Consider the following 27,205-nt stretch of genomic DNA (forward strand, 5'->3'; position numbering starts at 1 on the left):
TGGGCTGGCCTATCCTGAGCGCTCGTTTGGCGCGCTCGGGGTGGGGCGGCGCGAGAGGGGAAGAGCCTGGTGAGGAAGAAGAAGAGCTCGTGGCGCCGCTTTCCCGCAACGGTCCCTCTCTCGGCGCGCGCTGCTCCTCCTCCTCCTCCTCGCGGCATGTGGCTCGGCGGTGCCGGTGAGCGGCTGCGCGCGGTGCCCGTGCTTGTGGGGACCCGCCGTTCCGTGAAGTTGGCTGGCCAGGGAACGCCGCGGAGCCTCTTCCCCGGGGTGGGGGTGGGGGTTTCGGGCTCCCCCTCCTCCCTCGGGCCCCGCTTCTCCAAGCCCAGAGTTTGGGAGTCAATCCAAGTCTCCTCGACGTGCCTCGCCTCAGGCCTGCAAAACCCCGGCGAGGGAGGGGGGCACGGGAGCAGGCAGGATTTACGTGGGGGGAGGGGCAGAACCTCATTGAGTTATTTTTTTAAAAAAAATGATTTAGGGCCTGTCCTCCCCCCTTGGCTACGTCCATAGAGGGGGGCAGTTTTGGGGCGGCACCCCTGAGCCACGGCTGGCTACCATGGGTAAACTAGGCAGCGTCCTCACATTTTAGGAAGCCTCTTCCCTCCCCCCACAAGCAAAAAACAACCATTTGTGCAGCAGCTTCGCGCCTCCTTTATGCAACCAGCCAGCCTACGTCTTCTTTGTATTTAACATTGCATTGCATTCATTTCATTATTAATATTAATTGCATTATTAATCCTATAAGGAAAAAGCTGTTAAACGTTGAGCAACACAGATAACTAGTGATACTGAGTCACAAGGTTGCTGGGGGAACTAAGACTCTTTTATTGGGGAAGTCATTTAACAAAATAGGAAGAGTGGAAAGGTGCACAGATATTGGCACAGAAGCACGTGCATTGGGGTAAGAGATTCAACACGGCTCGACCAAGTTGCCAAGGGGCTGCTTAAAGCAACCAGAAGTAGCTTTCGTTCCATTCTGAGTTCATTTGGCTATGCAGGGCTGCCCTAACCACTAGGCGGGGTTGCTAGGTTCACGCCCAGAGAAAGCACCAATGCGTGTCCTGCATTACAGAGAGCAGTGGTGGGGGCTGTACTGTTGGAGAAGCTGGCCACTGACACTGCTGCTGCAGCATGCTTAGTGCTGGGATGGTAGGGCCAAAGGGGCCTTTTCGTGGCGGCAGCTGGGTGGCTATGCCTGCAAGGGAGGGAGATGGCTTTGGGGGAAGGCTTTGCTGTGCAGAAGGTCCCACATTCAGCTTCCAAGGTAGGGCTGGGAGAGGTCCTCTGCCTTGAAACCCGGGATAGCTGCTGCTACCAGTCATTGTGGACTGTACTGAGTTAGGTGGCTTAATGCCATGACTCTGGATGAGGACTCTTCCTCGGTTGCCTTCTTCCATACACTTCTGAGGCTTCAGTTCCTGCACCTGATGGCTTGGCTTTGCCAGGCAAAGTTGGGGGAGGTGGGGAAGATAATAAACCACCCAATCACCACCCCATGTCACAGTAGGATTCTCATCATCACTTGAATGAAATTGTATGGACTCTCCTTCCTTGGAGGTTTTTAAGCAGAGGTTGGATGGCCATCTGTCATGGATGCTTTAGCTAAGATTCCAGCATTGTGGAGGCTTGGACTAGATGAGCCTTGGGTCCCTTCCAGCTCTATGATTTTATTGAATTTTAATGAATTGGCGAGGTGGAGGTAAAAGGTGTATCAAAGTGGGAAGAGGGCACTATCTGGGTGTGGAAGAGAACGTTGCGGGTGATCCTCAAAGACAGAGGTGTGAGTTAAAATGACTGGTGGGCCGTGCCTTCAACTCTTTCCCTTCTGCTCAGGTGTTTTGTCACCTACCTCTGGCTATGCAGCTTAGTTTAACTTTGCATATGAACCAGTGCTGCTTTGTTTATAAGTAATAAGCCAAGAACAAACCTTAGCTTCCACAGTTTGTGGAAAGAAAATTGGGTGCTGGTTCACATGTAATGTGAAGCCAAGTTTTGCGAGTAAGCTGTGGTTTATTTCTGACCATGGCTTATTGCTATCAGTGAACCAGGACAGTGTGATGGGCTTTTTTGGGGTTTCTTGGCAGCTGCAACTAATGGCTTCTAGGATCCTTGTGTATATCAAGTCTCCCTAAAGTCTTCTATAACTTCTTTCATAGATTTTGCTCCATTCACTTGGATGACTTTTGCTCTTTTTAAGTTCAGAGACCTAACTGTGAAAATGGCTTTGCAACTTATTTTTATTCTGATCTCATTCCCAGGTGGCTATGACAATAGTTATGGTGGTAGTGGATATACCCAATCACCTGGAGGGTTTGCATCACCTTCAGCAACCCAAGGCGAAAGAAAATCGGTACGTAATTTGCCTGTAACAAGTGAGGACCGTTACACTTCTGAAATTTTATTATTATTATTTGCTTCCCTTCTGACAGAGTTGTCATATCGGTTTCATAGAATGAAATGCATTTTGTTACCCTCATCTGAGGACAGAGCTGAATTTGCTGCTCCTAGGCTAACCTATTGCCCTTGGGTGTAGTAGTGCAGACATTGTTCCATCACCACTGTTGAAATCAGAGTCAGTTGCTAGTCTGATTGGTGTCTATATTTGGAATGGGCTAGGGCACTATCTTGTTCTTTGCCTTGGGCAGCAAAATGTATTGTGTGGGCCAGTTGTGCTGTACTGGTCCTCATGACTCATTAGCATGTTTATTTTATGTGCAGGTTTTAATAGCTGGCTTCTTGGTGTATAACAGTTATAATAGTTAGCACCACAAAAATCCCATTCTCTCGAAGCTAGAAATTGACATTTTAACATTTAAACTTGATAATGGCAGTCTTAATTTATGTGGAAAGAGGTAAACTGTGATTTCTATTAGTGGCAGTTTATTTGTGGATCATATTTTAGGAATTTTTACAGGCTTTGTAGTTTGTTATGCATTCATTTTAATTGTTTGCAGTGATCCATAGCAGTACAATGATAATTAATTAGAACACTTTTACTACTCTTGCTTATTTTTTATAAAAGTTTCTCATTTCTTCCTCTAAGCATTCTTGCTGTTCTGTGTATATATTTTTTTCAAGCTGCAACAAAACTTGTTAATTGAACTCTGCAATATATATTTTTCTTTTCAAAGAGCAAGTTCCTGAAGATGAAAATTTTAAAATATTGTCTTTGCAGAGGTCAAGATCACAAAATATTGTTCCCTGTACAGTGTCCCAGTTACTTTCTGCTGAACAGGTAGATGATGCTTTCAGGGTCCGAGACGTTGAGCTTTCACAGGTAAGCTGGCCAGCCACACTGCTGTATATTGTTCTGGGATTAAGGAAATCTGTCGTGTGCCACCTGGATTGTTTTACTAAAGTACTCCTCAGAATTTCCCTACCTGCTTCCTTAAATCGAGCATTCTTCTCAGTCATGAGACATTTCTGCTGGTTGTGGCAAACTATTATTCATTTGGGGTGGATAGATTTGTGGGCATTAGTTAATAATATATAGAATGTTACATTATTTAACTAAATGCCCTTGAGATAGTTTCTAAGCTCGTGATACAACTTGAAGCTAGAGGTTGTGTCAGTAAGAAATGTCATCTGTTTCTCTGTGCAGGTCATTGTTGTTGGCATAATCAGGCAAGCAGAAAAAGCACCAACAAACATTCTCTACAAAGTGGATGACATGACCGCAGCCCCGATGGATGTCAGGCAGTGGGTCGATGCAGATGTAAATATCAGTTTGTCTAAACTAAGAGAGCCAGCATAATGTTATAGTTAGAGTTCCCGACTAGAACTGGGGAGACTTGGTGGTAGGAGACTTGCCTGGCATCTTACCTTTCCCTCCTTTTCCTGTGCAGCAGAAGTAGAATACATAATTTAAAATAGGTAAATAGTTCAGATTTGCTTGATTGAATTCTTAATGCAAGTTACATAGAATTTAACTTCATTTGGTGCAATTTTTTTTAATTTGGCCTAGTGTCTGTCCAGTCCCTGCCCATGATTGTTCCACAGGTTTGTGATCAGGCAATGATGTATTCTTGCTTGTACCCATTGCAGCAGAAAAACTTGTAGGGAAGCAGTCATAAAAACAAGAGGAGCCCTTCTGATTGGACTATGCAAACTACTGTCATCTCTCTAACTGTGCCATAATTATGGAAAAGTGAGAAATTGTGTTTTGAATGGCTTTAGCCATATTGTTATATGTATGCTATATGATGGTTGTTAAAACACTTTTCTCAAGTTTGATTACCAAATTGCTGGTAAAGGCCAAGAAACCACTATCCTATTCTCAATTTTATTATACAGGAGGCAGGTAGTGAGAATGTTGTGGTGCCTCCTGGAACATATGTGAAAGTTCTAGGCCATCTGCGATCTTTCCAGGTAAGAAGACAAGATTATCCATTACTAATATTACTCTTCCCTCCCACACACCAAAAGGACTAAGCCTTGCTATAGAGTCCTGTTCATTTTTTGTGTGACTATTAATTACTCAAGTAGGAAGGATCTGTGCTCCTGTGAAATCAGTCCTTGATACTTAATTTGAAATGTGTTCCTCCTCTGTTGGGAATTGGATTGTATTTAGTTTATTAGTATATACTCTCTAGCTTCATTGAGATGGAAAACGTGCTTCCAAGCCTAATATACCCCTCCCCATTTTATTCACCACTATATAAAATATAGTGTCAGAACAAGTGGATTTGGCATATGGGAAAACAATATTCCCTCTAGAGAGAGAATATGATTTGTCAACTTCTGGTGTACCAAATTCATTATAATTCTTCGAAAATGTTGATTAGTAGTGGTTCATTTACCAGTGTATTCTTGGATGCAGAAGACTCTTTAAGATGTGGGGCTAGTCCTCCACAAACGCTGAAAATTTAAGCTTTGGCTTTAAAAGGGAGAGGGAAAGTTTCTTAAGATCATGAACATAATTAGGAAAATGCACTCAACCATTGTTTTAAGATGCCACTAAAATTAGCAGGGAGCACATTTACATTTTTTAAAAAAGTTTGTTTCCCCCTATCACTAATGTAAAAAATTTAGAAGCTAACATTTTATCTGTAAGTTGCCTTGAGTCCCTGCCAGGAAAAAGGCAGGGTATAAATAAATATATAATAGTAATACCTGGGCAATAACTGTTCAATGAGATGTCATTTGTTTCCTTTATCACAGAACAAGAAGAGCCTGGTTGCATTCAAGATCCTGCCGCTTGAAGATATGAACGAATTTACCACGCACCTGCTTGAAGTCGTAAATGCCCATATGATCCTCAGAAAAGGCAATATGGTACATGTAGAAACGAGGCGCACACTAACCTTTTCATGGAGGGCAAACAACTTTGAAACATTTGATTGAGCAGCACAGAAAGTGTTAGCAAGCAGGAGGTTTGCACTAGCACAGCCAGAGGGGCCTTGGGTCTTTTTCAGTGGCACAGACAACCTCCCAACAACCCCATCTTTTAGAATCTTGTAGTTGCCTTTCAAATGTTTTTTCCCAGTTCTAAAACTTCTAATTTCACACCTGTAGTATTATATAATAACCAAAGTTGGTGGTTGTTCCTTTTCCATGTATCTTAGCCCATGTCAGTGAAGATGCCGCAACCAGTTGGTTTGATGGGGATGGGCAACACGTCAAGCTATGGAGGAAATGGCGCCTTGCCAGTGAGTGGGCTCACAGCACACCAAACTCAGGTATGCATAAGGATGACAGGACAATTCTGGGCAGCGTGTCAGATTTCTTGTATCTCGGTCTTCCAGTGACTGCTTTGTCCGAGGTCTTGGGATCTGGGTCACTTTTGTTGCCTTTTCTAATGAGAATAAAAACTCCTGGCTTCGAACTCATTGCTTTCAGCCCCTATATCTACAGAGGCAGCAGTCTGACTGCCTCTTCTGAGTTTTTGTCATGCACACAATTTATTGTACTTTGGGAATTTGCCGTACAGTCTAGTCATAAATGCAGTGGGTGATAACCAATTCTAGTCATGCTAAGACTAGCCCTTTCAGTGGGTCTACTCATGAGTAAGACTAACATTAGATATCAAGCAACATAAAACACTAAAGCAGCCTTCTAGGAGTGACAGTTGGCTGTTTAGAAAGTGGGGAACTTCCCTGATTGGCAAAAACAAAACCCTAAGAATGAACTGAATTGCAACAGAGGAGATTCACATAAGCTAGGGCCTTGCTGCTTCTTTTTCATATAAACATTGCTTAAGGTAGAGTAAAAACACTTCTTGCTGTGTTCTTCCCCTGAGATCAAGTACAGAAAGCAGCATGTGAATTATTAATTCTGTCAAAATGCCCCAATTACTTTTGCAAAATTATTGTTAAAAATACATATTTCCAACACTTATTTTTGATCGTTTCTATTTTGTCTTTTTGTTAATAATCAAGGCAGCTAAATAAAAAAAATGAATATAATCAGCTAAAATGTTATAATTTGATGTGACAGTGACAAACACACAGTAATAGTATGAAATACCAAACCATCCATCATAGTATAAAAAGAATAATATCACAATAAAATCCTGTTTGGATCATAGCTTGCTAAAGACCTTCCTGAACAGGAAGGCCTTGAATTGTTCTCTAAAAATGTGCAAGTAGTCTTTGTCAGTAGTAGTTTAACCTCTTTATTATCAGTTAAAGTTAGTATATTATTCCACTGCTGAAAGTTGATTTGCTTTTGCTACACCTCTGTTTAGAATTTCAGCAGTTATGTTCATCATGACAACAGGAGGAATAACATTCTTAAAATTGTGATGTGCATTGAACGTATTTCTTAAAGCAGATCGAATATTAGTCTTGGAAGTCTATACTGCACTGCTATTTGTGTTTGGGTAACACTGTTTTATTTCTTTCTGTTCAAGATTCTGAATTTGATTAAAAGCTCCACATCTGCTGAGGGGATAAGTCTTCAGGATCTGCAGTCCCAGTTGCGTAGTATTAATCTGCCAACACTGAAGTACGTATATATAGGCAGCCTAGGCTTTTGAAAGGAGAACTTACCCAGTGTTTATCTCAATTTTCCAATTGGATCTTTTATTTCTTGTTCTCTTTTCCAGGAAAGCTGTTGAATTTCTTAGCAGCGAGGGACATATCTATTCCACTATTGATGATGAACACTTTAAATCTACAGATGCCGATTAATGCTTTGTTTAGATATAATACCTTGGTCTAGTAAACTGTTAGACCAAGATCATCATATCTTAACTGAGCTGAAGTGACCTTTGAATTTGACTGTTATGGAATAAGTGGTTTCTGCCCAGATCAACCATCAGATGATAATGCAGAAGTGACAACAAGCTGTACATTTATAGAAGGTAGTATCTTTATCTGTTGATGGTGAACTTACTGTTCTGGATAGACATAAGTAGTGCACAAATTTATAATAGTATTAAGGATACCCAAGCAAGTGTATGTATTTCAGAAGAGAAAAATGGGCTTGATGGGAAGAACATACAAACTTATAAGTCTTTGATCGTGTTATATTTTGGGCAATTTTGGAAGTGATCACTCCACCCAGCTGTGACCCTTGACTGGTTGCCATGGTTTGGAAATGGCATGTCAGATTTCTCTATAGGTAGAAGAAAAATGCTTAGAGTTATATATTTTTTAATTCTGAACACGTCTGTTCCCCACTGCACTTTGAATGCCAAGTAGCCTTTTTTCAAGAAATATTTCCTATCTCAATAAAGCTATTTTTATTTTGCATCAGTGTTTCTTTGTCTTTTGTTGAGAATAGTTGATCATGCAATTACTATATATAGCTAATGCAAGGGTGGGGAACTTCTCGGTCTGGGGGACTCTGGAATCAAGCGTGGCATATATATTTTACTGCAGTACTGATAAGATCTAAAAGCTAGGCTTTTTTTAGTGTGGCATAAAAAGTGATTCAGTGACATTAAAAAAAAAAAGTCAGTCAAGCCTCAAAATTTAACCACCACTTGCATTTTAGTTACGCTAAAATAGACCGTTGTCAATACACAATGCAAATGCAACTGTGCAGTTTTGAAATAGGCAAAAGTCTTATGTTGAAACCCTTAACATATTTGTGTTCCCAGTACACTGGTAAAAAACAGCTGCATTTGAATTGCAGACCCATATCATTTTATGCTTTAGCACTTTTTTTTTAATGGTAGCTCTTAGGCCCCAGAAATATGTCATCTCCAAGGGAGTCTGGCAGCCCAGATAGGAGGGACCCCTTATAGTTTCTATGTACTGCATTGTGTTTGGCATGGTTGCTTTTTGCCTAAGGTTACCACATTTTTTTCCCGATGAATCTGGGGACTCTTTCCAACTTTAATGGATTTTGTATGGGGACTGATTGGTAAATCTGGGGACTGTCCCCCGGAAATGGGGACATCTGGTAACCTTATTCTAGCCTAACTTCAGGTCCTCATTTTACTGTAAGGGTGGGGACAGGCGACAGTACTCTTAAAAACCCTCTTTGTTGCCAAAGCTAAGTCTCCTGAAACAAGGAGATTGCAGTTTCTTCACCCTGGGTGGTCTTTGGTAATGTTGATTCCTTGCAGTGCTGGTGACTTATTTTGGAACCAGACTTCCTTTAGGTAAAGCATAAGGACACGTGAGGCTCTAAAGACCACATTTCATATGTTGTGCTTTCTTCAGAATGGAGAAAGTGGTCATGGTCTGCCAGTTTGGGGCTTGGAAGTTATAATTACAGTCGCACACAGTCTCTCCTGGCACTGGGCTCAAAAGCAAGGCTGCTGCTGGGCAAAAATAATGGGAAAAGAACAAGCAGCTTGTTATAGTGGCCTAGGGATGGACAAATCTGTTTCTGGTGTAATTTCACAAGTGTTCTTTCGCAAGTCCATTCTTAACCCATTTCTACATCAACCTCTGAACACGAATGCACACGAAAGCTCATACTAATAACAAACTTAGTTGGTCTCTAAGGTGCTACTGGAAGGAATTTTTTTTATTTTGTTTTGACTATGGCAGACCAACACTGCTACCTACCTGTAACTAGAACCTCTGAACATGGTTATCTGAATATGTATTTGAGCTCAGGGTCCATAAATTCGGTGAAGTGTGCAGTATGACATTCTGATTGGTGTATTAGTCCAGGAAGTGTAAAGTTGATCTGTTTGCTTAAAAATACAGAATTCCCCTCATTCCTGAAGTGGCTCTGACCATGGAAGTGGGGAACGAAAGACCTAGCCTAGCACTGTGGCTTTGTAGACAGGTATCTCAGTGTTTAATAACAGCTCTTTGCAGTTCGGAAGTCATTTCATAAACCTCCTTAACTTCTTCATAGTCATGATCCGAATCATCACTGAAAGCTGTGCCTGAAAAATAATTCACGTAAAATATTTATTATATCCCACTATGGTACTTTCGCATTCTGAAAGGTAGCATAAAAAAATAATAATAATACACACTTCAAATCAAGCAACAACTTACTGAAGGCAGCAAAAGAAAATGTAAAAAAGTCATTGCAGGGCAATTTATTCTATATCCTCAAGTGTTCTGCATTAACTGCACATTGACCTGCTGTGTAGGATTGTTTGATGAGTCAGGTGAGATTTTCACAAAGGAAGCATCACTGTAGAAATGGCTGTGTCTTGCCTAGTCTAGCTAGTTGGCAGTTCAGACAGGAAATATAACACAGGACCTTGGATCATGATTTAAAGAGCATAGCTGTCAACCTTCCCTTTTTTGCGGGAAATTCCCTTATTTCAGTGTCATTTCCCACTGCTATCCCAGATTGTTAGATATCCCGTAGACTCCCCGGGACAGGTGAGGCTGCTGATCCCTTATTTTCAAATCTGAATGTTGACAGCGATGTTTAAAGAGGCATATAAGGATCGCTTGCCATATGAGCCTAAAAAAATGAGTTTGACACCCATACACCCAGCATGAACTTAGGCCTTCAGATTCCTGCAGCAGGAACTTCACTCACTATTCCCCACAAGCATAAATAGGTAAATTATTTTATAACACTGAGGCAGGTGAAGAAGGATAATGTTGCCTCAGCAAGAATGTGAAGCCAGGTCTCTCTCAGGCTATGTCCAGTACTCTACCATCAATACACTGAAGGGAGTCATGCAATTAATACAAATCATTTTTATCTACTTATTCTGTTGTCCTAGTGTTGATATCCAGGGACTTGCAGGTGAAGACCTCTACTGTTGATTTCATTAATTTCTAAGATTCCTTGCTGCTAAACTACATTATAATTTAAAACTCCATTCTAATCTCTGATGCACAAGGTTTCCCCTTATTGAATACAGGTGCAATTGGAACAGTTTACTTGTTAAGGTGTGTCCATCCTTTTCATAATTTCTTGGGAGTAATCTGATTTCATAGGTTCAATTTCTAAACCATTGGCATTTCTAATTGATTCAGTCTTGCAATGATATTCATCATTAAAAGTACTAGCATTCAGCCTCTTCTTGGACTTTGATCCTCATTTTCTCAACATCTGTGCTAGTCTGGCAAACTGCACCCCTGTGCTCCCAATCCATCTATTCTGACTAGGGTCTTTCACGTCATCTGCTATGTGATCTTTTAACTGCAGCTAACCGGGATTGACAAGAGCATATGCTCTTTTGAGTTATGGTCCCTTTCCCACTTAGCCTGTTTGCTCCCCTTTCCAGAGAATACTGAGCTAATGATTTGGGAGATCTAGGGAGAATTTGATTGGTTTGATATGTTCAGTGCCTTCACTGTAATTCAGAGCTGGGGAACCTCAGGCCCAGGGGCCAAATGCAGCCCTCTAAGGCTTACTGTCTGGCTCTGGGCAAGCTACCCAGGCCAGAGCCCTCTCTAGGCTAGCTTCATACGCCCTTGAGTGTTTTTGCTTGGCTGGAGTGTACCCTTGAACTGATAAATGACTTGCTTTCCTGGATGGAAGACAATGAGGAATGTGTGTAGAAGCTAGCTTACTCAACAAAGTATTCATTGCTCCACCCACTTTTTCCTTTGGCCCTTGGGCTGAACAAGGTTCCCCACCCCTACTGTAGTTGTTCACAAGCAAAAAGTCATTATACCTGTGGTTTGTTTCTCGGGTTTAGAACACTCCTGGAATCTTTGACGTTCGCATTCCATGGTGTACTCATTAAGATTGTTCAGGACACTCCCACTTGCGCCTGTTTGCTTAGGTCCAGAGAAGGGAAGTTTTGCAGGCTCTCTAGATGTGCTGCTTGACTTGCCAGAAGGTAACTGGTACAGGAAAACAGAACAAGTATTTTTTTCCCCTGAAGGCAATTTATATCTTAAGATGCTAAGACGAGTTTAACAAACCTACTCAAAACCCAGCCCTTAACTTCTGTCTTTAAGAAGGAAACTTAATGATTGCTTCAGAAGCCAGTGGGATAAGCTAGGTAAAGGTAAAGGGACCCCTGAACATTAGGTCCAGTCGTGGCCGACTCTGGGGTTGCGGCGCTCATCTCGCTTTATTGGCCGAGGGAGCTGGCGTACAGCTTCCGGGTCATGTGGCCAGCATGACTAAGCCGCTTCTGGCGAACCAGAGCAGCACACGGAAACACCGTTTACCTTCCCGCCGGAGAGGTACCTATTTATCTACTTGCACTTTGACGTGCTTTCGAATTGCTAGGTTGGCAGGAGCAGGGACCAAGCAACGGGAGCTCACCCCGTTGCGGGGATTCAAATCACCAACCTTCTGATCGGCAAGTCCTAGGTTCTGTGGTTTAACCCACAGTGCCACCCACGTCCCTGTGGGATAAGCTACTGCACAGTAAATAAGCAGAGGCTAGCAGGCTAAGAAGAATCTTTTAGCAGTGTGTTAATAGTTGAGGGCAGAGCTGGATTTTGTGGAAAGTGCCCTCCTAGAGTGCCAAAGTGGGAAGTGGGTGTCTGGCTCAGGAAGCAAGGCGGTGGGGTTGAGGTAGGGCTCCTGTGTAGTTAGTTAATTTTACACTTAACTGAATGGTCTTATCAGGGGTGGATGCTTAAGATAGTAATGTGTATTACAGTCATACCTCATGTTACGTTTGCTTCAGGTTGCGCGTTTTCAGGTTGCGTCCCACAGTGACCCAGAAGTACCAGAAAGGGTTACTTCCAGGTTTCGCCACTTGCGCATGCGCAGACGCACAAAATGATGTCACGCGCATTTGCTGAAACGGCGAGTCGTGACCTGCGCATGCTCAGATGTGGGTTGCGTTCTTTTCAGGTTGCGAATGGGCCTCCAGAACGGATCCCGTTCGCAACCAGAGGTACCACTGTACTTCCTGGACTTCAAATGGCCTTACAGGGGTTGAAGTTATTACTTTGCATAACTGTTGTTGGACCATTCCTGTTTATTGTGTTGAGCCATCTACCCTGCCATCCTCTGTACTGTCAGAAAGTCAGAACGAACTTTCTGAGCGTAAACACTGTTAGACAGTGGAACGGTTTCCCTTGAGAGGTTGTGGACTCTACTTCCCTGGAAGTTTTTAAGCAGAGGTTGGGTGAACATTGCCATGAATGCTTTAGTTGAGATTCCTGCATTGTGGGGGGTTGGACTAGATTATCCCTTTTGTCCCATCCAACTCTATGGTTCTATGATTGTATGATTCCATTATTCTAAGTCTTAACCAGATGGTGCTCTAGCGTGCCACCTTCTGTCTACTCAGCTATCCCCTCAACAGCTGAGATAAATAACACAAACATTTCATCTTATTTTGTCAAGTTGGCAACTCTGACCTGCATGGCCAATGTTGTACTAACATTCCTTTTCTTTCTTTTTTAATTCACTGGAAAAATGATAAAAGGTAAAGGTAAAGGCCAGTCGTGTCCGACTCTAGGGTTGCGCGCTCATCTCGCTCTAGAGGCCGTGAGCCGGTGCCGTCCGAAGACACTTCCGGATCACGTGGCCAGCGTGACGAAGCTGCAGCTGGCGAGCCAGCACCAGCGCAGCACACGGAAACGCCGTTTACCTTCCCGCTATAAAGCGGTCCCTATTTATCTACTTGCACTTAAGAGTGCTTTCGAACTGCTAGGTGGGCAGGAGCTGGGAGCGAACGACGGGAGTTCACCCCGCCGCGGGGATTCGAACCGCCGACCATACGATCGGCAAGTCCTAGGCACTGAGGTTTTACCTACAGCGCCACCCGCGTCCATGATATTCATGCCCAATTAACAAATCAGTGGGTGGCAGGGGACGAGCACAATTGTGATTAGATCCATGCATGCAAAGTTAGCACCTTGTGTTAGGAATTAATCATTCATTCAACTCATGCATGCAAGTCATGAAATGGGCCACCTATACAATTTTTTAAAAGCTATTCAGAAGTTGAACAAATGGAAGAGGGGAATCAAAAGGCACAACTTGTTGGGAGACATAACTAGGTTTGGAAATTGTTCTGCCCTTACATCAGTACTATTTTGTCTGTTCCTAGGGACAGCACACAATTTGGCTTTCCCAATCTTTCAATATGATGAAACTGGTTCTGAACGAGTGAGGGTTATCTTTATTCATTTTTAGATTATGTGTACCTGTGTCGTAGCAGACACAATTTTAGAAGAAGCATTCCCAAATGAAAGAATGCCTCTTCTGAGATACCTGCAATCTATAAACTTTTAAGGCCACAAAATACAAATAAGTATTCTTTGTTTAAAAACTTGCTGGCTTATTAAGCAGTGGCAACAAGCTGTGCTATCATAATGATTAAGTAAATGATAATTTTAGGTTATATTTTAGTGGCCAAGTTTTAATTTATATATTTTTTAACTTGCTATATCTGTATTGTCCCTGCTATACCTAATTGCAAATTCAAATGTATCCCTATCGTGTTTAATGACTTCCTTGATACTGTGGGCTGGAACTGGTCTGTGACCGAAATAATAAATTCAATCAGTGGCACCTCTTTCATCAGTCAGTTTTTTGGAAATGCATTACAGTGGTACCTTGGTTTACGAACTTAATCCATTCCGGAAGTCCGTTCTTAAACCAAAGCGTTCTTAAACCAAGGTGTGCTTTCTCATAGCAGCAGGGGACTCAATTTACAAATGGAACACACTCAACAGGAAGCAAAACATGTTCTTATTCCAAGGTAAAGTTCACAAACCAAAACACCCACTTCCGGGTTTGCAGTGTTCTTCATCCAAGTTGTTCATAAACTAAGCTGTTCTTAAGCCAAGGTACCACTATAGTTGACTAAACGGTTCCAGGCCTAGTATTTAATGCTTTGCACGAACACATCCTGCCCCTGCTGTATTTCTCTAATTCTCCCATATTCCTTATTACCTTAGATGTTTCTGCTGCATTCTTCTCTCCTCCTTTGGCCTTTCTGAGGTCCATGTTGCACCTGGAGTCCTTTCGCTTTGGAGGTCTCGGAGGTGCTGATGCATTGCTGGGGAGTAACTTTAGCAAACGATAATAAAAGGCCTCTGTCAACTCTTCCACCGCCGGACTGGAAGTGGGAGGGGTGGCCTTTGCTGGCCCTCCAGTGAAGAAGAGAGACATGTCCAACCACTGCGGAGGAATGTCAAAGGTGAGAGCTGGCTCCTTAGCCAGGCTGATGGTGAGAAACTGCAAGTCGATCCTGGTCTCCAGGGTCAGGAGAGAGGAGCAGCCTAGAGGATCAGAGGCACAGTCAGTGCTAAGCACCTTGACCTCACAGGGCAGCTGCAGGTGCTCCACTGCCTCAGAGATGGTATATTTCCGGCTGTCACGGACATCCTCTACAAAGCCAGCTTCCAGGAACAGGGGCACATGGATTTGCTCTCTGTCCTCATCTCCATTGTCCCTGCAGCACACAAGCATGTCCATGGCTGAAGGCTTCTTGGCTCTCGTGACCCACAGCACCTCTAGCCGGTCTCCTACACTGAACAAAGGAAATTCCCCTTCGCTGCTCTCACAGTCCTTGGTGACAACGACCTGCAGTTTCTTGGCTGTGGCTAAACTGAGGGCCAGCTCCGAAGTGCAGCTAAATCGGCGTGGGCATCGGCGAAAGCGGCCTTGGTAGCTGCTGGAGAGGAGGAAGTAGCAGGTCCGGGTCTTGCCTTTGCGGGAAGAGGCCAGGACCCTCCAAGCCGAGGACTTGCTGTGGATGTGAATCTGGCAGCCCTTCTGTAGATGGGTGAACCAGTTGCTCTGGAAGACTGGCAGGCTCTCTGGGGCCTCAAGGATCTCTGCCTCCGCTGGCAGGGCTTCCTCCATTGCCAGAACCTCGCTGAGCATCAGCGGCTTAATAAAGTGGATGTGCCGCGACTCCTTGGTGACGTCGACCACCTCTACATCCAGGGTAGAGTTGATTTGCACAACGTCATTTCGAACTGGAGAAATAAGCACCACATGGTCATTAAGAGCCCTGGGAAAGATTCCCACAAACAGGAACCCGACCATCAGTTGAGACATCCTGTGGAAGCTATCTTTGGAAGTTGGGTGGAAGGCTTAAAGGAGAGGGGACTTAACTTTATATATATATTTATTCTGCTATTTATTTTGCGTTTTTGTTTCTGCGGCTCTTTTCGTTTTGTTTTTGTGACTGTGTGGAACCCAGTTCAGCTACTGATTGATTGATTGTGCAGTACATTATTTATTGCTTTCATTTTATGGATCAATGGTTTTGTTAGATAGTAAAATTCATGTTAAATTGCTGTTTTAGGGGTTGTTTTTAAAAGTCTGGAACGGATTAATCCGTTTTGCATTACATTCTGTGGGAAAGCGTGCCTTGGTTTTGGAACGCTTTGGTTTTGGAACGGACTTCAGGAACGGATTATGTTTGAGAACCAAGGTACCACTGTACCATGAAACAGGCAGCAGATGCATACTACAATCCCAGTGGCAGAAATATATTGGCCATCAAACTCAGTTCCCAAAAGCCTCCCAGAAGAGCTGTGCTACAACCAGCTGGTGGAATGTATATGGCGATGGGTCCAGGGTGGTTTCCTTGGGGAGGGCATTCCAAAGCATCAGTGCCATGACTAAAATGGAGGCCTGCTTTTTGTACCCACCTGCCTCACAGCAGTCAGAAGGGTAAGGACCTTAGATCACCGAAGAGCATCTGCTTTGCATGCAGAATGTCTCTCGACTTCAGTCCCTGGCATCTCTTGCCTGAAATCCTGGAGAGCTGCTACCAGTCAGTGTGGACAGTACTGAGCTAGATGAATCAATGGCCTGATATGGGATAAGGAAACTTCCTGTGACATAGACTCATAGAAGCGTAGATTCATAATGAGTGCCCACACTCATTATCAGTGGCATTCCAGAGTCTACAGGGGAATCCCATCACCTGCTGCTATGGCTGTACTCAGATGGATCTGCAAATGGCATCAATATGGAAACCATCTCTGTATCTCTCTGTCTTTGTAGAACTCGCCACATGCACCAAAATTCTTGAGCACTGGTGGCAAGAACAGCAAATCTGCTTCTTAATTTCTCTCTCTAATTTCAGCAGTGTTAAGGTCAGCTTTCCCTATCGCTGCATCAACTTTTGATTCCTTTTTAAAGAGTCCTCATGAAAATTTATCAGCATTGTAGTGCGATTTTCTCCTAATATACACATTTGTATTCACTAATATACGCATTTTTGCTAAACAGTTTCCCCCAAAAGAATGCATTTGTATGTGCTTTTCACTCGTCTGCGAATATTTATGCTGATTTTGCCCTAGTATATAAATTTTTGTATACATTTACTTGGCTGGAGAGCTGCACTGCAAAATTTGGAGACTTGTGAATTTTGAAGGATGGTTGTGTTTCAGTTTGCCTATTTCTCCAGAGAGTGCCAGTTAGATAGGTTTGCCTTTCAGGGTGGAACTGAATTGAATTTCACACAGCAACCATTTTTGTAACCCCTAAATGGCATGGGCTTTCCCATCGCCTGCTATCAGATTCTTTAAGCAGGGAGATATCGGAGTCTGAACCTGGAACTTCCCATGTGCAAAGCAGGTGCCCTACCAGGAAGGTATGTTCCCCAAGCAGACATTTTGGTAGATGCGTACATACGCACCTCACCTTGCAAAGGCAAACCAAATCACGCTCTTCCCTCCACCACGCCTTCCCAGCCTAGAGGAAACCGCAGCTCAGTCTATACTTACAATGCATTATCGCTTTCACTTTATATGTTGGGTGGAGCTGGACCTCACTCTTGCCAATTTCCGGGCAGGTTAGCCTCTTCCGCCGCAAGACTGCTGACTGCAGGACCTCCTGGATCGTGTAGCGCTGTGGCTGTTGGCAGTCCAAAAACTTGTCCTTGCGGAAGGGAGAGTCCCGAGAGAAAGATTTCCTCTTTGCTCCATGCGGCAGTTCTGAACTGGGCTGAAAAAGACCTGGGTGGGGTATGCAAAATTAGAGTTGTTATTTTAAGTAGCTACATCCTGAGAAGGGGCCACCTGCAAATTGCCAGGGTGGCGGTGATGGAGAGGACACCGATTTGCATAGCAACTTCATGTGCTAATTTATATGTACAGATGCCAAATTATAAGTAATTCCTATTGCTTTGATAGGAATACAGTACGATCTCACCATAGCAGGAAAGACCAGGTAGCTTATGCGACTGCTCAGTCTGACTATGGGCAACTCCAAGTCTGCTGCTCTCTCTTCATAGGGCTCTTGATCTTTAAACTAGACTTGGACTGAACAGCCCTTCAAAGAGAGGAATGGCCAGTGTGGTGAGTCGTGGCCGCCTGCCTGACACCAGGTTACCTGGATGGGGCAGGACAATGGCGAGGTTGCAGGCAGGGCTGGTACAGCAGCAGAGACAGTCGGGTGCTTCCGCTGGTGGTCTGCACTGCCCCAACCTCACCATTGCCTTGCTGCATTAGGTAATAAAATAAATAAATAAATAAATAAATAAATAATAATAATAATTTATTATTTATACCCTGCCCATCTGGCGGGTTTCCCCAGTCACTCTGGGCGGCTTCCAACAAAATATTAAAATACAGTGGTAACATTAAAAGCTTCCCTAAAGAGGGCTGCCTTCAGATGTCTTCTGAAGGTATGCAGCAGCAATGGCAGTGTCAGGAGGAGAGTCCTGCACCACCTGTTCCTGGCACTGTTCCGTGTAAAGCAAAACATATGACAGCCCTATACACACCACTTTCATTACAAGCTATTTCTAAAGCAATAAAGTACAAGGCAAGAGCTGTGTACACGCCGGAGTGTTAATTCACATGGGCTTTTGTGCACCATCATCCACACACAAGCACTTTCGGTTGAACTCAAATCTCAGTCTTTCCCATTCACACCTGTGGGTGGTACTTGATGGGATGCATTCACACACACTGTTTTTGTCTCCTTTCCACAATTAGTACTGTACTTCTTCACCCTCTCTATTCCAGGAACCTAATGTCCATTGTGGCCATGCATGCAGGTAGACCATTTTTTAAATAGGGAACAGGTTTTCTGATATATCGAACCTGCACAAAACAGAGGGTTAAGAAAAAAAAGTTGGTGGGTGGGTGTCAGGTCCCAGCAACAGCCCACTAAATAGTGCCTCTCACCAGTGGAAGTAGGGCGTGTCGGCACCCGTGTCCAAGTATAAACTCTGTGCAGGTACATTACATTGAATGCTGAATAAACAGGTGATCAGGAGGGGCCCAGTGTACATTTAAAGTACATTGCTTCCTCCAGAGAATCATGGGAATGGTAGTTACTCCCGGTCCCAGCACCCTCAACAAATTACAGCTCCCAATATTATTTGCTTTAAATGTATGGTGTGTATATGCAGCCTGAGCCTGGTCTACCTAACTGAAATATACTCAGAGTCGCAAAGTGATTTCATGCTCTTTATTCAGCTCATAGTGGTGAGGAGGAATGAATGAATGTCCCCTCAAAGTATCTGCTTTATATACATTATTTACACAATGGGCTGCACATGATTGGCTAATTCCGGAATTCTACTGTAAGCCAATCAGGTTGTGGATTCACTTCTATCTGGAGCATGATTGGGTAGTTCCTGCCAACCAATCATACTGCTGCATTGTTCTAGGACCAATCAGACTGCTGCATTCTGAATCCTATTGTTCTAGGACCAATCAGACTGCTGCCTTTTGGATCCTATTGTTCTAGGACCAATCAGACTGCTGCCTTTTGGATCCTATTCAACTCAGTACATAACACTAACAAAGTGATTGTGTGCCAGGTCCTGCCTTGTCTTCTAAACCCCTGGCAAATCCTGCTCTTGCAGATGACATATTCACTCCCGAGAGAAAAAGCACCAGGCTCTTCTGTTTCCTTGCCCTACGAGAGGATTCATGTGATTCATATTGTTGTGAAGTTTGATGAGGAGAGAGTTAATGGCACCAGAAGTCCCGGTCCTTTAGCCTGGAGATGCCAGGAATGAAAATTGGGGCCTGAATGCAAAGCCCACGCTTTACTGCTGAACTACGGCCCAATGTATGGCAGAGTGCAACAGCTAGATCAGGGCAGATGGCTGACAGCATGCAACACCTCTGCTAAGACATCTGCACTGGCCACCCATAACAACAACAACAACACTTTTTAAAAATTTATATTGCGCCCATCTGGCTGGGATATAAATCCAGTGGCGTAGCGTGGGGGGTGCAGGGGGGGCCGGCCGCACCGGGCGCAACATCTGGGGGGGGGGCGCTCGCACTCGCAGCTCTCTGCCCCCTGCTAAAATCCACGGGTTAGGGGGCGCAAATTACTTGCCTTGCCCCGGGTGCTGACAACCCACGCTACGCCACTGTATAAATCCACTGAGGTCATCCAGAGCAGCGATGGCAGCTGTTGCCCACATTATAGAGCCACAGCTTGTCTTAACCAGTCGGGAATTTGGTGTCACTTGTCCCATGTCCCTCTTCTCTGTCTCGATACTGTTTCTGCTAAGCCACTTCCTGGTGTCTGTTCTCTTAATATGTGCCTTCCTTCTGAGTCACTAAATTTCTATCCTTGCCTTACTCTTCGAGGCGTCTCTTGAAAACTCCTTTTTTCTGCTGACAGGACCATGCCCTTGTTTAATATTTTCTTGAGTAGCCAGTCATTTTCATGAATTGTTTCATACTTCTTTTGAAATGTGTTTTTGTATTGCTGTACACAGCCTTAATATTCTACAAGTGGGTGGGTTTATAAATGCTGTTATAACTAACTAAACAAAATGCAATTTCAGCCAAACCATGCCTACCTGCCCAAAGCACCTGACATTATATATGACATCATGTATGTTAAGTTATATATAAGGAGAGACTGGAAGCAGAAGTGGCTCACGAGTCGTGTGTTCCAGCGGAAGTCCACTGTAAAAGTAAACGTAAAAAATCCACACACACGCAGTCATGCAGGAAGGTTCACATGCTAGACCCATGATCTGTGAAAATTCCACTGTGGGCACTACTAGGGCAGAGGACACTTTTTTGTATTGTAAACTGCCTTGAGAGCATGGGAACCTTCAGCTGAAGGACAGAGTACAAATTTAATCAAACAAGCAAACAATGCACATACCTTTAAAATCCAGCGGCAGCTCATATATGTGCCCATTCTCCACATTCTTGCAGGAGATGTTCTGCAGCTGAACATCAATAATTTTCATCAGATCTCCTGTTGATAAGCAGCATTCATTGCCAGAGACTTCATAAACAGATCCTGGAGAAAGTGGAGGTCTTAGTTAGTATTCAGGAAGCCAAACTGCTAGCAGGGTGGTTAAAAAGACAATACTGTAAAAACATTAGTCATCATCAAATATCCTTTATTAGGCATAGCAAACCACACATTATCAAACAGACACCGTATACAAATTGTGCAAAATACGAGCTCAGCATAACAAGGTTTGTCCCAGTCAGATCTGTAACTCCAGAGGAAATCAATTTGCATAAATAATACAATACAACACTACCACATCACTGATCAATTAAGAACCACTAAATCTCTTTATAATGGCCTAGTCTTTCTACATGGACAGAACTCAAAAATTCAGCCATTATTAAAGTAATTTATAATAAATAATAATAATGTTTTTAAAAATTACTTTAAAAACATAACTAAAGACAATATGGTCTAGTGGGTAGAGTGTAGGACCAGAGCTGTGGTGCTCCTAGTTCAAATCCAGGGAGGTACTTTGAAGAGCTACTGTCTCTCAGTTTTAGGAGCCCCCTCTCTTCTCTCTAATGTTGGGAATAGCAGTATTGTCCTACCTTTCAGGAATGCTGTAAAGATTTTAAAAAGTAATGAAAAGCATTCTACAAATGCTAAGTATTATTATTATAAGATCAGATTATTATTATTATTATTATTAACCTAGATAGAAGTAGGGCACACAGCCACTCTAGGTGGGAGAAATAATGCAACTTTTCCTTACAGGTTTGGGAGTGGGGGGGGGGGGAAACAAATCTGTTCAAATAGCATTCTTTGTTCCTCTTTTTAATGCCCCTTGGAAAAGAGGTAGCCTACATCTGCTTCATCAAGTGCATGCAGAATCCAAATGAGGGAAGGGAAGGCACAGGTGTGTGTCTGACTCAGAGCCAGCCTCAAGATTCTGGACTGGATAGAAGTAAAAAGCCACACAGGTGAGCGATGATTCAGGCCAGTGCTCCCTTGCCCTAACAGACCAGAATCAAGTGACTAAAACCAGCACACCTTCCCACTCTTTCTTCCATTTTTATTCTTCCATTTCTTCTCTTTTCTTCCATTTTTCCTTGCCTGCCCCATCTAACCCCATTTTGCTCAATATCCTTTTTCCCAGCCACCAATCACGGGCCCCATAACCTTGAAGCAGACTTCCCTAGCTCAGTACTATGGAAATGATCCCTGAAAGCATGAGATCATGGGTAAGCAAACTAAGGCCTGGGGGCCGGATCTGGCCCAGTTGCCTTCTCAATCCGGCCCGCAGACGGTCCGGGAATCAGTGTTATTTTTACATAAGTAGAATGTGACCTTTTATTTAAAATGCATCTCTGGGTTATTTGTGGGGCATAGGAATTGGTTCAAACCCCCCCCCCCCATATAGTCCTGCCCGCCACAAGGTCTGAGGGACAGTGGACCGGCCCCCTGCTGAAAAAGTTTGCTGACCCCTGCATGAGACCAATGAAATCTGAGTCCTTTGCAGATATTAAACCTTGATTCACATCTTCCTCTCTCTCTCTCTCTCTCTCTCTCTCTCTCATAAAATTTGTACGCTGCTTGTTTTTTTAAAAACCAACCCTCCAAGTTCTTTATGATGCTTTTAGCCTTTCCAATTTACATGTTCCTAATTTGTATACATGCCATCCTCAAGTTGGTATTCTCTATTCTGAGCATTCGTCAATGCACACAACTCTATGCCACTTTCTGCTGTCTGTTTAGTAGGGGAGAGAAAGGGGAAAGCCGACCGGGCCTGAAATAAACCAGCCTCCTGCTGTTCCCACACCCATACAAGCAACTCCGAAGGGTAGCTTAGCTTTGCTTAGCTTTGCCCTCCTTTAAACCAAGGCTCTGCAATCTGTCACAAGAACTTCCTGATTTCACATACCCAATCTATTTTGTCTTCCCGGTAACATCGCCAGTTCCTACTTTTCAACTCCTCTGACGCAATATGTGTAGTTTCGCCCTTCTGCTTTATAGCTTCCCTCAATATCTTCCATGCTCAGCCCAAAGAAAGAAAAAGCCCAATATAATTAGGGATGGGGGAGAAATAATCTGAAATGCATACTACCAATTTTCAGTGTCCAAAACAATACACAAACTGAAACAGCCCTTTTTCAAAATTCATACTTCACAGAATGTTGCAATGCAGTTCAACCGTGCAATGTTTGCAAAAATGCATATGGGTTGTTGTTAGAATCTGTCTCGAAAGACAATGGAGTGTTGCCTCCAGGGGTGAAGTCAAATCAGTGGAGAATCGCAGCGCTTGCTGTGGCTGCAGAGACCAGTAATGTCTGCCTCTCACTTTGTTTTTGTTGCATTAGCAGAACCAAAGTGAACTCTGCAAGGCACACATATAGGCAGTATATACAGTGGTACCTCAGGTTAAGTACTTAATTCATTCCAGAGGTCCGTACTTAACCTGAAACTGTTCTTAACCTGAAGCACTTTAACTAATGGGGCTCCTGCTGCCGCCATGCTGCCAGAACACGATTTCTCTTCTCATCCTGAAGCAAAGTTCTTAACCTGAAGCACTATTTCTGGGTTAGCGGAGTCTGTAACCTGAAGCATGTGTAACCTGAAGCGTATGTAACCCGAGGTACCACTGTATGGAGGTCCTGGGCTGCCTTGACAACATGATCTACCCCCCTCAGCCTTGCTGATGTGGCACCAACTTGGCTGCAGGAGTTGCTGGAAGGAGGTGGACAGACGCCATCCAGCCATCTTAGGGACTCCATTTTGGATTTGAGTAGGTTTTACTCCTTAGGCTTTTCTTTTCCCGAAGAGGTCCCGCAAGGCAGCATATGGGTGAAGTGTGCACATTAATTACGATTACATCCAAAAATGCATTATATAAGGAGAAATTGCTTTGCAAAAATGTGCATACAGTGGTACCTCAGGTTAAGAACTTAATTCATTCTGGAGGTCCATTCTTAACCTGAAACTGTTTTTAACATGAGGTACCACTTTAGCTAATGGGGCCTCCCGCTGCCGCTGTGCTGTCGCTGCACAATTTCTGTTCTCATCCTGAAGCAAAGTTCTTAACCTGAGGTATTATTTCTGGGTTAGCAGAGTCTGTAACCTGAAGTGTCTGTAACCTGAAGCGTCTGTAAATAAGGACTTAAATAAGTTAAATTCTCAAAGCAATTTGGATCTTTGAAGGACTGAACTTAAGAATGAAGAGAGAGAGAGAGAGAGAGAGAGAGAGAGAGAGAGAGAGAGAGAGAACCAAAATTGACAGATTTACCCACCCATACAGATAAAACAGGATTCAGTACAGGAGACAACACAGAAGCCCTGGCTGAATCAGTGTGAGAGAGAATGAAGTGAGAAAGCAAAGCCCTGGTCTCAAGGTCTCCGCACATGAGTACCACTTTAGACCAGGGATAATCAATGACGTGCCCTCCAGTGAGATTGTTGGACTACAGCTCCCATCATCCACAACCAGCATGGCCAGTGGTCTGGGATGATGGGAGTTGTAGTCCAGCAACATCAGGAAGGCAATCATGGGCAATCTCTGCTTTAGCCCTATCCACATTCAGCACAAAGGTCTGGAGGATCAGATAAAGGCTCTGATAAAAAAGCGGGCAAAGTAAACAAGTCAGCAGGAAACAACAAAGCGGAACCCTGAGCAGCAGTTTCAAATAGCATGCATGCCACAAACGCACACCATTTAAAAATAAAATAAAATCTAAGATACACTTGGAATCCCCACACACTCTAGACTCACACATATTTGCTGAAAACGTGTTTCTTTCTTCAAACTTTTATTTTTCTTACTTTCTCCAAAACACTGATGTAATTGCACACGTGATTTTTGTGACACAGACACTTCCATTTTTCAAAATTGTGTCAATTATAAAGGTGTCTTAACAACATTGGTCATAATAGCAAAACTTTTATTCCGTCAAAACAGTATCTTAACACCATCTTAGCCATCTCTTAATGTTTTATTTCACTTTCCAAATTTACTCCAATAAAACTTTGAGGCTAAGAAGATTATCATTACATATATCTTTTTAAAAGCTTGCATGTTCTCCTCCTCCCAAATTGTGGCATCAGAATGCAATGTTCAGGCAGAAGCTCATTGGATGCTTTTGGTGTCTTAACACCATTTTTCTACTTAGTATACATATATAGCCTGAAATGTGGAGGAGAAAGACTTTGTGCTGGTCATCGGGCAATGGGGTTTTCCACCTGCCTTGCCCCACCAACAAGCCCTAGAAGCATTATCTGCAGATGTCTTTTCACGAACTGAACAGAGTGGAAGATTATTAGTCATGGGGGTGGGGAGTGTGGGTGTGTGAATTCAACAAAACTTAAGCTTATTTTTTAGTTGCTATTTTGTTAATGTTAATATTGTTTTATAGATTATGAATGCTGTAGTGCATTGTGAATGCTGTAATTGTGTTGTTTAGCTTATTTTTTTAGTTGTTTTGTTAATAGTGTTTTATAGACAGTAATTGTTTTACTGATGATTTGTTAATTATTTTATATGATTTGTGTTGTATTTGTGATGTTCTGTTCTGTTATTCATTGTAAGCCACTTTGAAGTTTATGTGAATGAAAAGCGGCATAGAAATAAAATAAAATAAATCAAATCAAGTCAAGTTACAGAAAGGTAGCCATGTTGGTCTGCCATAGTCAAAACAAAAATTTTTTTTCTTTCCAGTAGCACCTTAAAGACCAACTAAGTTAGTTCTTGGTATGAGCTTTCGTGTGCATGCACACTTCTTCAGATACACAGAATCAAGTCAAGTCATGCCACTTCAAGATCCAGCTTCTTAACCACCCTGACTCATTGCTGCCCCTAGGCCCCCCTCCTCTCCAGCCTCCACTTCCGCCTCCGATTCTGAACTGCTCTCTGTCACAGACTCTTCCTGTTCACTAAACCCTGTTACCTCTTCAGCTTCCAACACCTCCTCCTCCCAGTCTGCTCCCTCTTCTGCCTCTGGCCACTCCTGGTCATCCCACCGCCAATCCCTGGGCTCTGAGCCTTCTTCCCTTGGGGGTTCCCCACAGCTGCTGCCTCCCACCACCTCCTGTGCATCTAGCCAGCCCATGGCAAGTGGTCCATGGAAGGAAAAGGCTTGGGGACCACTGTTCTATAGTGCTAGCAATGGAGCTCTATTCATTAACCTTGACCTTCCATTCTCCCAAGTAAATTTGTTGCATAAATGCTGCACCATGGCTCCTGATGACATCCAGGAACAGCCTTGCTCAAGTCACTTAGGAAGGTAAGAAGAGCCCTCAGAAGACAGAAAAAAAGGTTGACCTAGTCCACCATTCTGTTCTTCACAACGGCCGACCAAATGCCTCTGGCAAGCCCACAAACAGGCCCACACAAAAGCAACAGCCCTCTCCCATTTTCGCTTGCCAGCAACAAACATTTCAAGGTATACTTTCCCTGAACATGGCAGTCCCCTTTTGCTGCTATTGGCTAGCAGTCACTGATTGACATATACCGTCAATTTGTTGATAAGAACAGGAAAAAAAACATGCCAATGTCTTCTTCAAGGAGCTCGGGTCAATCAGAACTGAGGTTTCCATTTCCCATAGTGGGCAAGCAGATACCTTTGGCAAGTCCAAAAGCAGGGTGGGAGATCAGTGACGTCTCCTGTTCCCACTTCCCCACTTGGACATAGTTGTGGAAGGAGTCCTCACGCACAACTCTTTCACAGTGAGCAACACAGTCATTGCTTCCCCAAACACTGCACACTGGCCATCTCACCCGTAATGGCTACGCAAATCAATCCTGGCATATCTTAACAGCTTTGGGCAGGTCTGGGCAGAGGGGAAGCAGCCAGGGACACTTGCACTGGACCTCGGAGGGCTAAGTTTGGAAGGGGCTTGCTGGCCTTATGCCGTCCTGCCAATAACAAGACTCTCATCCCAGGCCAATCTTGGCTTTGGGTTAAGATTGCAACTCAAGCTTTGCCGTAATTACAACCAGCATGCTCAAAAAGCTCCATTACTTGTCTTCTCCTGCCTCCCAACTTTAGGATGAATCTGCTGACGGCAAAGACAGAAGCAGTCAGTGTTGCTCACCTTGGAAGTAGACTCCAGAGCAGATCTTCACCACTCTAGGCAAGGAGCAAAGATCCAGATCGCAGATGTACTGGTGGAAGGAAACAGAATCCATAACTCCTGTTGCAGGCAGTGCTGCTGCAGTGTCTGGGAGACTTTTCTGCTCTGCAGGACAGCTGTGCTGCGTCTGTGGATGCTCAGCTGTGATTTTCACTTCCTCTTTTAAGGGTTGTCTTAAAGGGGTAGGCTTCCCAATATTGGGTTTAATGCTTGGCACTTAACAAGAAGTGCAACGCAGACAAGAGGTAGTGGCTTATTGTGGTGACAGTGCACCACATAAATGGGCTGTGTCACCTGAGCTTATCCTACTGGTGGCCAAATTGCCATTTAAAGTACTGTAGTCGAGTTTGACAGGAAATCATAATGCAGTCCCTGGGTGATTTGGGACATGTTCACAGCCTACAGTTATATCATGTTAGCAGTCATGGGGAATCCTGGGAACTGTTTGTTAAGCGTGCTGGAAATGGTAGATATGTGAGGTTAGCACCTTTTCCAAAGTTCCCAGGATTTATTATTTTTTTTTGGGGGGGGGGAAACCATGACTGTAGAAGTGTGCTTTAACTGTATGGCATGGATGCGAGTGGTGTCACCCACCAAAACCGCCCCGTTGGAAGTGGCAGAAGAGTGCTTTTGCACCTTTTTGAAGCAGACCTGC

The 27,205-nt window shown here is 43.7% G+C and overlaps 2 protein-coding genes across 3 annotated transcripts; one reads left to right on the plus strand and one right to left on the minus strand.

The window, feature by feature from the left end:
* The first annotated feature begins 35 nt into the window (after positions 1-35).
* On the plus strand, positions 36-7,689 carry RPA2 (replication protein A2). 2 transcript variants are annotated; one of them, XM_053398456.1, is made up of 9 exons: positions 37-175; positions 2,256-2,347; positions 3,173-3,274; positions 3,599-3,712; positions 4,291-4,365; positions 5,158-5,271; positions 5,562-5,675; positions 6,848-6,942; positions 7,043-7,689. In XM_053398456.1, exons 1-9 carry the CDS (start codon positions 157-159, stop codon positions 7,125-7,127), a joined length of 810 nt encoding a protein of 269 aa, XP_053254431.1. In that variant the 5' UTR covers positions 37-156; the 3' UTR covers positions 7,128-7,689. The 2 variants fall into 2 exon arrangements, with proteins under 2 accessions (XP_053254432.1, XP_053254431.1); XM_053398457.1 differs by lacking the exon at positions 3,599-3,712 and having other exon boundaries at positions 36-175.
* THEMIS2 (thymocyte selection associated family member 2) lies at positions 7,402-26,757 on the minus strand. The gene is made up of 6 exons (XM_053398447.1): positions 26,512-26,757; positions 20,350-20,490; positions 16,986-17,216; positions 14,191-15,221; positions 10,994-11,165; positions 7,402-9,289 (listed from the first exon to the last, which is right to left on the minus strand). The coding sequence occupies exons 1-6, from the start codon at positions 26,603-26,605 to the stop codon at positions 9,192-9,194; spliced, it is 1,767 nt and encodes a 588-aa protein (XP_053254422.1). The 5' UTR covers positions 26,606-26,757; the 3' UTR covers positions 7,402-9,191.
* Between the last annotated feature and the right edge of the window lie 448 nt (positions 26,758-27,205).

The sequence above is a fragment of the Podarcis raffonei genome, chromosome 8 (assembly GCF_027172205.1).
Source record: "Podarcis raffonei isolate rPodRaf1 chromosome 8, rPodRaf1.pri, whole genome shotgun sequence".
Classification (NCBI taxonomy): domain Eukaryota; kingdom Metazoa; phylum Chordata; class Lepidosauria; order Squamata; family Lacertidae; genus Podarcis; species Podarcis raffonei.

Bases quoted from the DNA above. Each gene is read 5' to 3' on its own strand.
- THEMIS2 (XM_053398447.1), bottom strand. From the start codon at position 26,605: ATGGATTCTGTTTCCTTCCACCAGTACATCTGCGATCTGGATCTTTGC. The intron at 17,217-20,349 runs GTATGTGCATTG...TACCCCACCCAG, and splicing joins GCTGCCGCTGGATTTTAAAG to GTCTTTTTCAGCCCAGTTCA. The intron at 11,166-14,190 runs GTAATAAGGAAT...TTCCTGTACCAG, and splicing joins ATGCAGCAGAAACATCTAAG to TTACCTTCTGGCAAGTCAAG.
- RPA2 (XM_053398456.1), top strand. The intron at 3,275-3,598 runs GTAAGCTGGCCA...TTCTCTGTGCAG, and splicing joins GAGACGTTGAGCTTTCACAG to GTCATTGTTGTTGGCATAAT. The intron at 3,713-4,290 runs GTAAATATCAGT...TTTATTATACAG, and splicing joins GGCAGTGGGTCGATGCAGAT to GAGGCAGGTAGTGAGAATGT.